At 43.6% G+C, this 12,141-nt stretch overlaps 1 protein-coding gene across 24 annotated transcripts in view; it reads left to right on the plus strand.

The window, feature by feature from the left end:
* The window catches only part of NCOA2 (nuclear receptor coactivator 2), a 267,791-nt gene that overhangs the window by 249,878 nt on the left and 5,772 nt on the right, over positions 1-12,141 (plus strand). For all 24 annotated transcript variants that reach the window (XM_070630457.1, XM_070630452.1, XM_070630466.1 and 21 more), the window contains 5 exons: positions 318-395; positions 1,855-2,089; positions 3,721-3,898; positions 4,480-4,678; positions 6,920-7,009. In XM_070630457.1, coding sequence (XP_070486558.1) covers positions 318-395; positions 1,855-2,089; positions 3,721-3,898; positions 4,480-4,678; positions 6,920-7,009 — 780 coding nt within the window. The remainder of the gene's footprint in view (positions 1-317; positions 396-1,854; positions 2,090-3,720; positions 3,899-4,479; positions 4,679-6,919; positions 7,010-12,141) is intronic.

A 12,141-nucleotide genomic window follows, 5' to 3' on the forward strand; every position in this document is an offset into this window, starting at 1 on the left:
TAACAATGTTGCAGGCTTTAAAATCTCCTCTCACTTTCCTGGTCTTCCTCTTGGTTTCCTTTTCTGATCCTTCTGCTCCCTTTCTCCCTTGCAAGCAGTGTGTTTTCCAAACTGTCCGAAATAATTTCTCAGTTGTAAGCAATGGTAAACCTCACTGATAACTAGCTTTATAAGAAAATTCAGTTGCAAACCATGTGTTTTCAATATCCGGTAGCAAGCAGATGTTGGGTTGGGAGGGTGATTTCTTGAGAAAGGTGATTTGAAAATAAATACATTCTGTTTAAAAAGTGTATTGATTCCTATATGTGTGCATTTAGAATCGCCAGCCGCTTATGAATCAAATCAGCAATGTTTCAAATGTGAACTTGACTCTGAGGCCTGGAGTCCCAACACAGGTAAGGAACAGACCAGCCATCAGCTTTCATTGTATCCATTTAACTTCTCTTTTCATTTCTTCCTCCTTGATTTCCTGCTTACAGTAACTCAGCAGCCATAAGATCCGGATCAAAACAGTGGATCTGTGTAGTGTCCTTCAGTTATCTACCTAGTCTATCACTTTTGTAGTTGCCTCCTAACCACTGCGATTTTTATTGCCAGGTACAGTCGATTCTCATTATTCACGTCCACTGTGTTCTGCAAAGTTACCTCAAATGCTGAATTAGCGAATGTTGAACCATTGCTCCTGGGAGAAATGGAGGGTTTGGTTCCTGAGAGCCCCTGGCCACCACATTTTCATCAGTCTGCCAGTGCACAGCCTTGTTTTATGTGTGTTTCAGCTTCAAGACACCTGATTCAATATGTGTTGCTGATTCATGAACATTAAATTCTAGGCCAACAGCCCTGTGACTCATGTCTGAGTGAAGTTCATCTAACGCACGTTTTTTCCATAAGGCACATCACAGCCTCTTACACTTAGCAACATGAGAGCACTTCAGCACTACTCTCAGGAGCCATTTTAAACAGCAAAATCACCAACAGAAAGCACAACAATGTGGAAAATCGTGGAACTAAATAGTCCACAGAATGGATGCTTGTGTATAGCATGAGAGCTCAGCAAGGCCGAATGTCACCTTGTTCTAACCTCAGTGGGAATGTGCACATTGGGCATCTCAGATTTTTAGCCACTCTGCACATGTCCATAAACGACAACAGTGCTGTGAATATTGATTTGGGGGTTACAAATAAATAATAGCAAGTAGGCAAGTTCACAAATACGGAATCCATGAATAATGAGAATCGACTGTGTATTGCTTGGACCCATAAACAGCCTCATACCTCCTGACAGCAAGCACTGGTGTCCCTTCCCTCCCTCCCCCCCTCCCCTCCTCCCCCCACTTCTGTCCTGGCCTCTTTGTATGTTTCGATCACCCTCTCTCTCCCTACACTCCCTCCTTTCTTCCTGCCTCTGTTCTGCCTTTGCTGAAGTACTTCAAGCCACCTTTTGGCACAGTGATTTTGTTTCCTTTTAGACTTGAATGTCCCTTAAATGAGACTCTAAATTGCCATCCTAAAGGTTTATATCACAGAGTCTTCTTAGAGACAGGACTGGATCATTGTGAGGTCCTTTAGTTAACTGTGTCTTCTCACAGTGAATCCCGAGTTAATTGATATTAACATTGAACTTATCCATGGAAGTCATTGCAACATTTCGGAATAATCATCCTCTCTCTAGAACTCAGAAGCTCACATTCTCAACTACCTGTTGTTCAACTCTGAAATGTTCTTTGCGTGTAATTTTATTTTCCAAATAATTTTGCACGAGACAGTAGCATTTGTTCTCCTATTTCTAATGTACAGTTTTTCAATCTGTGTCTACCCCCGATGTTTCCCTCCGTGTATTGCCCCCCATTTCAGGCGCCTATTAATGCACAGATGCTGGCCCAGAGACAGAGGGAAATCCTGAACCAGCATCTTCGACAGAGACACATGCATCAGCAACAGCAAGTTCAGCAGCGAACTTTGATGATGAGAGGACAGGGGTTGAATATGACCTCGAGCATGGTGGCTCCTAGTGGTATACCAGCAACTCTGAGCAACCCCCGGATCCCCCAGGCAAATGCGCAGCAGTTTCCATTTCCTCCAAACTACGGTACTAGACTTCCATCCCCACCACCTCTCACAGTCCTTTCTCCCCAGTGTCCCGCTGCCCTGGGTCACGGCTCCTCTCTCACAGCTTTTTGCATGACTCCCAGATGCGTCTGGCAAACCAGGGCAGGATAGGAGACCCGGCAGGACTTTTGGGGCCTGTCAGGGTTCCCAGGTCCAGCACAGTACCTTCCCGTCTCAGCTCAGGTCCCACCTTTTCTCCGAGTGCAGGTCTTACTTTCAGAATGACCGAAGTCAGTGTGCGTGTGTGGTGTCTGTCAGTCGTGTGTGGGAGTGTGTATGAATATATGTTTATGTCATTGTGTGCAACACAGGTGCATATGTATGTCTTTACCTTTGAAAACCTCTCAGTCTGACTAAAATAAATCAATAGATACATACAAAACGTTGAAAGACATATAAATGTGTTAGAGATACTCTACAACTTTTGAAGAATAAAGACTTGAAAGATTACAGCAAATCGTTAATGAATAGATAATTCTTGAGAGGTGCCACAGAGAAACCACAGTGGGTGACCTCTTAGGGTTCTTCGTATTGATTTGTTATTTAATGTCAGTCTCAAGAGACAAGTGTGTAATATCATAAACATTAATATTTGTGTGCTTGTCATATTCAATTAATAGTTGAATTATTGATAAAACTAAGTGCTTACATTAATGTTAATATTCAAAGTGACTTCACCTATCTTTTGCCAGAGTTATCTATAAATAACTATCAAGTCTTTGCGGTGCTTAAATTCATGTCTCCTATTTCTTTAAAGAAACAGAAAGATAACGTGCAGCTTTTTCCTCCGTGATCTTAATTTTCTTTTATAGCTAACTTATGTATTTAATTAATGCATATTTTACACATCTTCTAGCAACAACATGCTTACCTTAATGTCGTCCCTGAAATTTCTAAGCAGTTGCCTCTCTGTTTCCCAGCTCTTTTCCTGTCTCCTTTTGGATGATTTGGAAAAGTGCTAAAAGTTCTTCCTTTCCTTTCAGTTTACACTGTTTGCTTCCATACTGAACAAGAAGCTGCCATTGAATTTTTTTTTCTTATTCTTGCTAAACTTGGATAGCAGTAAAGTCCCATAGAGCCCTTTAAAAAGACAAGACAAGCTAAGCATGAATGCAGTGACTTATTTTTAAAACCGCATTGATCTCATTGTAGAATAACTTGAGTTAATTCTATAAAAAATTATTCAAAGGTGTTGACTTTTTACTAGTTGAGCTTTAATCCAGTTTAAACTTTAAACACTCCAGTTGTAGTGATATATAAAAACTTAAAGACCGCCTATTTCAGGTCAAAGAGAAATAGACGTATTTGACCCATTCTTGATTTGGAGAGGGATGTGGGGAAAGAATAGTATTTTCTCTCTGCCTCTGGCCGTGATGGTTACTGTGGTTCTAGGCACCCTCTAATTACTGTCGAGAATCAGGGTATGGGGATGTTGTTCTTCATGCATTTTATCCCAGCTTGGAATTGTTTTAAATGTATGTAATAACCAGCACATGGTCAGGTGTCTGAAAGTAATTTTCTCTGTGTATTTGATTTGAATGTTCACTTTCTTCCCCCCTTCTCTGTGATGAAACTAACAGTCTCCACTGGATTTCTGTTTTGTTTTTTAAGGAATAAGTCAGCAGCCTGATCCAGGCTTTACTGGGGCCACAGCGCCCCAGAGCCCTCTGCTGTCACCCAGGATGGCGCATACCCAGAGCCCCATGATGCAGCAGTCTCAGGCCAACCCAGCCTATCAGGCCTCCTCTGACATGAATGGATGGGCGCAGGGGAATATGGGCGGAAACAGGTACGCCGTGGGTCTGTGTCTTTTTGATATAAATGATCAGGAAATCTTTCTATAGACCACTCATCTCTTTTCTGTATTTTTCTTAACTCCTTTGCTCAAGCAAGCAAAATCAAGTAAACTGCTAAGTAAGCCAGTTTACATTTTCCTAGGGAAGAGGTTACTAGAATTTACAAAAGCTTGGCATCCTGTCTTTTCCTTGGGAGTAAAAGGAGCTCCCCTAAGAAGGTACCAGTCCACCAGTTGATGATGAAACTGCTGCAGAAGGCAGTGACCTGGAAGCCATCCTTCGTCAGTACAAGTACTCAAACAGATAAGCAGAAAGCTCGTCCAGGGCAGGCACGCCAGTGGGAGATGTCCTTCAGCCTTTCGCGGTGATGTTAGGGAAGGAGAAGAGCCGCTTGCCCTGTGGCTTCTCTGAGCCCCTCCCCTGCTGTGTCTGACCTCACCTGCCGGCTGTCCGCCCTGCCTCCTTTCAGCCTAGACACATTCATTCTGAAGTCAGTGCCTCAGAAACACGTGCTCACCACTGCCTGCCTGTCTGCCCTGAGCTCTAACATGTTGCTCGTCTCATTGCGTTCCAGCATGTTTTCACAACAGTCCCCACCACACTTTGGACAGCAAGCAAACACCAGCATGTACAATAACAATATGAACATCAATGTATCCATGGCGACCAACGCAGGTGGGATGAGCAGCATGAACCAGATGACAGGACAGATCAGCATGACCTCAGTGACCTCCGTGCCTACGTCGGGGCTGTCCTCCATGGGTCCCGAGCAGGTGAGCACCCTGGGAGAAGCAGCCCGTTGTCTTCTGAGTGTAGCCTTGTCTGTTTCCGCATTAAATCTTTCCACGTACTTAACATCTGTTGTCAACTCCCACATTTATTTTGAAGAGTGTTTTTTCGCCTTACTCTCACCTGTTTTGGTGTGATTAACAGAAATACTTGTTAATGATGAAATAAACATGAAAGGGTTCCTGACGTCGCTCAAGGGTCTTTTAAGATATGTCTTAACTTTCTTGTCATTTAACTCTTTCTCTTATTTGAGGAATTTAGCAATATCTGAAATGAATCTCTAAGAATGGAATGGTGAATGTGCTTTTTAAATAGCTTTATTTGGGATTTATAGTTTAAGAACTGATTTTTTTCTAAATGTAAAATGAGGTGAAACACAAAGGCCAAACTACCTGCCATCAAATTAGCTTGAAACGATGCCTCATTCCTGCTGGGACACTGACACAGATAACCCAAAACTATTCTTTATCATCTTTGGGATGTAGATGCCATCACTGGGGAGGGGGGAGTCAATATATTTTTTTAATAATCCTGTTTTATGTTGAATAACGTTGAAATGATTCTACCATCCCTGAGTGCATAGCAGCTTCACTTGGTGGCACAGAGACTCAGCCTTTAGTATCTCAGGGAGCAGCCAGATTCAGCAATCTGTGGTGGGGTGACCCAGAGGTGAAGGGATGGGTTAATAGGTTTTGCTTTCTATTTACAGAAGATCTTATTTTTAAAGGGCACCAAATGTTTGGCATTCTTCTACCTCGGTAATTTGGAGAAAGTACAGATGTGGCAAGGACCCTAATTCTTATTTCAAATTTGGGGAAATTTGAGGCATGGAACGTTTAAATGACTTAACCAGTAATTCATTGAGAGTGCTGTAAATTTCAATGAGATTGTGATTGTGAAGATGGTGAAAGATCAAAAGTTGGATTAGCTCTGTTTAATCCTGATGTTGGTAAACCACAGTTTATGTGAAAATTTAGTAAATTGTACAGTGCCTCTGTGTTTTATTCTATAAAAAGGTGACTATTAAAAATGCAAAGTGGGGGCCAGCCCGGTGGTGCAGCAGTTAAGTTCACATGTTCCACTTTGGCGGCCCAGGGTTTCGCTGGTTCAGATCCCGGGTGCAGACATGGCACCACTTGGCAAGCCATGCTGTAGTGGGCATCCCACATATAAAGTAGAGGAGGGTGGACATGGATGTTAGCTCAGGACCAGTCTTCCTCAGCAAAAAGAGGAGGATTGGCAGCAGATGTTAGCTCAGGGCTAATCTTCCTCAAAAAAAAAAAAAATGTAGTGTACATGAGAAAATTTAAAGCCCTTTACAATTTAAGAAGGCTCTGTGCGTAAGTGTAATAATAATTTTTACTTCTGTACTTGAATTAGTGGTGGCTAAATGCTTATTTGTGTAAAGTAAACAGATATAAATTAAAGAAATGTAGACTTTTATCTTTTCAATGGAGAAAATATAGTGCTGATGTTGAATTTTCTACAAACATGGGCCACTAGTGGTTCCTGCCTTGCTTTCTAGGGAAAGTGTACAAAGTAAGGGCCACTGGGATGGTCTAGTCTAGCCTGGGTTCTGGTCAACCTACTCAGAAGTAAATCGGTGCATTTTTAATAATCCAGATTACTTTGAAACTTTTCCATGAATTTCAACCTTTTGAATATTCAGGATTAGTTTGGAAGCCCAAAAAACACCACTGCAGTGTATATCTTCTGACAAAATCAATCCCGTATTAGCATTTGTACATTTACTGTGTAATTTGTAAAAGAAATGTGCCAATGCTGATGAATAGTTCCCTTGGTCAGAGAAGCTTCGCAAAGTCCAGCGTACGTTTGGATATTCACACTTGCTCATGACCGACTTGCCTAAAGTAGCAAAGATATCAGGAGTCATTGGTCTGATTTGCTCCAGCCAAAAAAGTGAATATGTTAAGGCAAGAACATGTTTCCAGTATTATCATCTCTGTTGAATTTCTATACAGAATGCAAGTGAAATTTAATTTTGAAGGCAGCCAGTATGTTATAAGTATTTATTTTCATGTTCCTCCATACTCCCCCCAAAATACATCCATAGGAGAATAAATACAGGGATGTAGCCATTTTACCTAGTCCTTTTCCCCGTAATCCTGCTGCTGTGAAGAAGGGGGAGGTTCGAGGGTGGTTGTTTGCCAGGGTGCTTTTGGACATCCCACAGTGTAGCCACCGGCCTGTCCTGTTGCCCTCAGGTGAATGATCCTGCTCTGAGGGGAGGCAACCTTTTCCCAAACCAGCTGCCTGGAATGGACATGATTAAGCAGGAGGGAGACGCATCACGGGTAAGAAACAGCAGATGTGTGAATGTGGTAGTAAAGTGAATGTGAGTATTTTATCGACCGAAATTGGCAGAACTAGAAATCGTCAACTAGGAGATTGAAGAGAGTTGTGTAATGCTTGTAATGTTTAAAAATGTCTTCTCGGCCAGCCCCAGTGGCCTGGTGGTTAAGTTCAGCACCCTCTGCTTTCACAGCCGGGGTTCAGTTCTCAGGCGCGGACCTACACCGCTCTGTTAGCGGCCATGCTGTGCTGGTGGCCCACATACCAAAAATAGAGGAAGATTGGCACAGATGTTAGCTCAGGGTGAATCTTCCTCAGCAAAAAAAGAAATAAATAAAAATATCTTCTAATTTTATTTGACGTACAGTGGTTTTGTTTGAATAATTTCTTTAAGCTCATTTTATTTATTTATTTTTTTTTTAAAGATTGGCACCTAGGCTAACAACTGTTGCCAATCTTCCTCTTTTTCTTTTTTTTTTTTCCTGCTTTATCTCCCCAACCCACACCGTGCACAGTTGTATATCTTAGTTGCCAGTCCTTCTAGTTGTGGGATGTGGGACCGCTGCCTCAACGTGGCCTGATGAGCCATGTCCGCGCCCAGGATCCGAACCCTGGGCCACCGCAGCAGAGCCCACGAACTTAACCACTCAGCCACGGAGCCGGCCCCTGAGCTCATTTTAATTGAGCTGACGGTGGCGTATGAATAAAGAGCACTAATTTTGCTCTGGAGTGACATTGTTACAGCAAAGCAAACAATAAAGTGGCAAAGAATTAGTCACGTTAGGGCAAACTTTGATTTATTTTTACTTTTTCTGAATCATAATGTTAGATTTTCAAGAGGACGAAGAGAAACTAACCTATAATTGCTCTCTCCCTTAAGTCTATGTTTATTCTTATTCTAAGGTGTTTGTCTATATTTCATTTTGTGGAGGTAATAATCTTGTATATTATTTGCTTATTTCCTTAAACACTTGCTCTAAGGAGAGTGATATTACCATGTTCAACCAAATCTTGAAATAGTGGAATAATTAGCACTTAGAACCCACCTGAATTATGTGCCTAGCAGCAGGTCTGTGACGGGGAAGGCTCTGTGAGCAATTTGACGCACAGGTAAATGGCCCGTGGGGCCCTCGTAAGGGAAGGGGTATGACCCTCAGCAGTAGATGACTCTCTGTTAGATTAGAAGTCCTCTCTCGATGGAGAAAATATAGGGTCCATGTTGAATTTTCTACAAAGAAATGGATCTTGGATGGTTTTGGTAATATTTACATTCAAGTTTAAAAAGTTATAGCATAAATTTGATCCAGATTTTCATAACGTAGTGTACAAGTTTCCTCCGTGTAGTTGCTCTTGTTTAAAGCACCGCAGTCATACATGGCAGAGGGGCTGCCTGCGGGAAGGAGTCCCGGAGACGTTATCTGTCCGTGCCCAGATACACAACTCGTCTAAAGGGTTAACTTATCGATAGAGTAAGTCAAACAGAAACTGGAATATATTTCATATTGACCATGTGTTTAGACCCTAAGTGTGCCATTGATTGAAGTTTGAAGCCCCCTGCTGCCTGCCCTGTCCCCTCTCACTGTGTATAGTGGCCACATAACTCAGTGATGGCTTATGTGCAAAAGGCAAAGGCTTGAAACCTGGGATACTCTTCCCAGAGGAATGATGACTCCCACAGAAGACAGCCCATTTTAACCCGAAAGTGCCAGGGAGCTTAACCTCTGAGCACATCATATCTCTGCGGGAGGGAGGACGTGGGGGGGCATGCGCAGGATCGCATTTCCCTCTCTGAATCCACCACGATAAGATTAGACGTCCCTCCCTCACCTTTCAGAGTGACTGTGTGCCAGCCTAGGCGCCCGGGAGAGCCACTGTTGGATCAGGCCCTCAGGCACTGTGCCTGGGCCGGGCCAGCTACACGGTCTTCCACGCCTGTCTTCTAAGAGCCCCAGACATTGACTCGCCTTGTATCCTTGCTTCTGCTGCCATGTGACCTCCAAGGAGAAAAGACTCGCCTACTGTAAGGCAGGGCACTCCGTGGTCCCATAGTCAGCCTTTTAAAAGTTACAGCACCAACCACGATGGACTGAGCATTTACCGCAAGCCTGAGTCACTGCTAAGAGCTTTTAGATTACCTCATTTAAACCGCACCACGACCCATGGTAGAGCTAGTATTTTCACACTTTAACGGCTCCCAAGGTCCTGAAACCCCAGGAAGTGAACCAGTCAGGCAGGCTGACCCCTGCCTGTGCGTCTCAGCCTGCGCTCCCCTGCCCGCCTCCCCAGAGGATGCAGAGCTCCTCTGTTTATGCAGCAACATTGGAGAAGGCCGACAGGGAACAAATGATTTCCTTCTTTGGTGCCGCTCGCTCTTCTCTTTTTAGAGATCCTAAAGGGAAGAGAAAGATACTCACAGCTACTGTGGGACAGACAGTAAAGATTCAGCTAGCCATTTGGAGTAGTCCTCAGCCTCGGGCGCTGGGCCGCCTCATCTCAGGAGGGGCCTCCGAAGCGAGGAACTGGAGTGTACCCTTTGGCCCCTAGGCACAGGCACACCTCCGAGACAGCGTGCCTTCGCTTCTGGACCATTACAATAAAGCAAGTCACACGAATTTTTTGGTTTCCCAGTGCATATAAAAGTTATGTTTATACTATAGTCTAAAGGTGCATTAGCATTATGTCCAAAAAGGCAGTGTGCGTACCTTAATTAATAAACACTTTATTGCCAGAAAATGCTGACCATCATCTGGGCCCTCAGCGAGTCATAATCTTGCTGCTGGTGGAGGGCCTTACCTCCATGGTGACGGCTGCTGACTGATCAGGGGGTGGTTCCTGAAGGCTGGGCTGGCTGTGGCAATCTCTTAAGACAACAATGATGTTTGCTGCATGGATTCTTTTCTTTTCAGAACAATTTCTCTGTAGGATGAGATGCTATCTGATAGCATTTTACCCACAGTAGAACTTCTTTCAAAACTGGAGTCAATCCTCTTAAACCCTGCTGCTGCTTTATCAACTGAGTTTGTGTAATATTCTAAGTCCTTTGTTGTCATTTCCACAATCTTCACAGCATTTTCACCAAGAGTGAGTTCTATTTCAAGAAACCACTTTCTTTGCTCATCCATAAGGAGCAACTCCTCATCCACTGAAGCTTCATCATGAGGTTGCCACAATTCCATCACCTCTCCAGGCTCCATTTGTAATTCTGGTTCTCTTGCTGTCTCCCCCACATCTGCAGTTATTTCCTCCACTGAAGTCTTGAACCCCCTCAAAGTCATCCATGAGGGTTGGAATCAAGTTCTTCCAATCTTAATGTTGATATTTTGACCTTTTCCCATGAATCACAAATGTTCTTAATGGCATCTACAATGGTGAATCCTTTCCAGAAGGTTTTCAGTTGACTTTGCCCAGATCTATCAGAGGAAACATTATCTATGACAGCTACAGCCTTACAAAATGTATTTCCTAAGTAAGAAGACATGAAAGTCAAAACAACTCTTTGATCCATGGGCTGCAGAATGGATGTTGTGTTGTCAGGCACGAAAACAGCACAAATCTTGTGCATCTCCGTCAGAGCTCTTAGATGACCAGGCACATGGTCAGTGAGCAGTAATATTTTGAATGGAATCTTTTTTTCTAAGCAGCAGGTCTCAACGGTGGGCTTAAAATATTCAGTAAACCATGTTGTAAACAGCTGTGCTGTCATCCAGGCTGTGTTGTTCCATTTATAGACCACAGGCAAAGCAGATTTAGCATCATTCTTAAGGGCCCTAGGATTTCTGGAATGGTAAATGAACCTTGGCTTCAACTTAAGCTGCATTAGCCCCTAAGAAGAGAGTCAGCCTGTCCTTTGAAGCTTTGAAGCCAGGCACTGACTTCTCCTCTCTAGCTATGAAAGTCCTAGGTGGCATCTTCTCCCAATAGAAGGCTGTTTCATCTACATGGAAAATCTGTTGTTTAGTGTAGCACCTTCATTAACAATCTCAGCTCGATCTTCTGCATAACCAGCTGCAGCTTCTCCATCAGCACCTACTGCTTCACCTTGCACTTTTATGTTGTGGAGACGGCTTCTCTCCTTAAACCTCATGAACCAACCTCTGCTGGCTTCAGACTTTCTTCTGCAGCCTCCTCACCTCTCTCAGCCTTCACAGAGTTGAAGAGAGTTAGGGCCTTGCTCTGGATTAGGCTTCGGCCTAAGGGAATGTTGTGGCTTATTGATCCTGTATGCAGACCACTAAAACTTTCTCCAAATCAGCAATAAGGCTGTTTTGCTTTCTTATCATTCGTGTGTTCACTTTTAATTTCCTTCAAGAACGTTTCCCTTGCATTTACAACTCGACTAAATGGCACAAAAGGCCTAGCTTTCTGCCTGTCTCACAGTTCGACATGCCTTTCTCACTAAGCATAATCATTTTCTAACTTTTGATTTAAAGTGAGAGATGTGCGACTCTTCCTTTCACTTGAACACTTCGAGGCCACTGCAGGGTTATTAATTGGCCTAATTTCATTATTGTTGTGTCTCAGGGAATAGGGAGGCCCGAGGAGAGGGAGAGAGACAGGAACAGCTGGTCTGTGGAGCGGTCAGAACGCGCACATCGCTTACTGATTAAGCTCACTGTCTCATATGGGTGCAGTTCATGGTGTGCCCAAGGCAGTTACAATGGTAACATCAAAGACCACTGATCGCAGACACTGTAACAAGCATAATAATAATGCAAACGCTTGAAATATTGCAAAATTACCACAATGTGACACAGACAGAAGTGAGCCAATCCTGAGCAGCAGCACAGAGAGACGGGGACCTCTCAAGCTAGGTCGACTAATCCTGGCGCTGGGCACAGTGGAGAGGGAAAGACGGAGGCAGGGGGGCCGACAGAGCCCAGGTGTTTACTTCACGCACGTGCCTGATGGGTGCCCCATCACCCGAGATGGAAAGATTAGCATTAGTATCACAAAAAGCATTTTCAGTAGATATAGGATGTTCTCTCTCAAAAGTGCCTCTCAGGCTCCATGGTGAGAATTCTCCCTGCTATCATCTCGCCCTGGCCATTTATACCTCTCCCGCTCTCTCTGTTTTTCCCACTGCCCCTCTTGAATCTGGCTCGTCCATCTGTACCTTGTTCATTCTGAATGGTAA

The sequence above is a fragment of the Equus przewalskii genome, chromosome 8 (assembly GCF_037783145.1).
Source record: "Equus przewalskii isolate Varuska chromosome 8, EquPr2, whole genome shotgun sequence".
In the NCBI taxonomy this organism is placed as follows: Eukaryota; Metazoa; Chordata; class Mammalia; order Perissodactyla; family Equidae; genus Equus; species Equus przewalskii.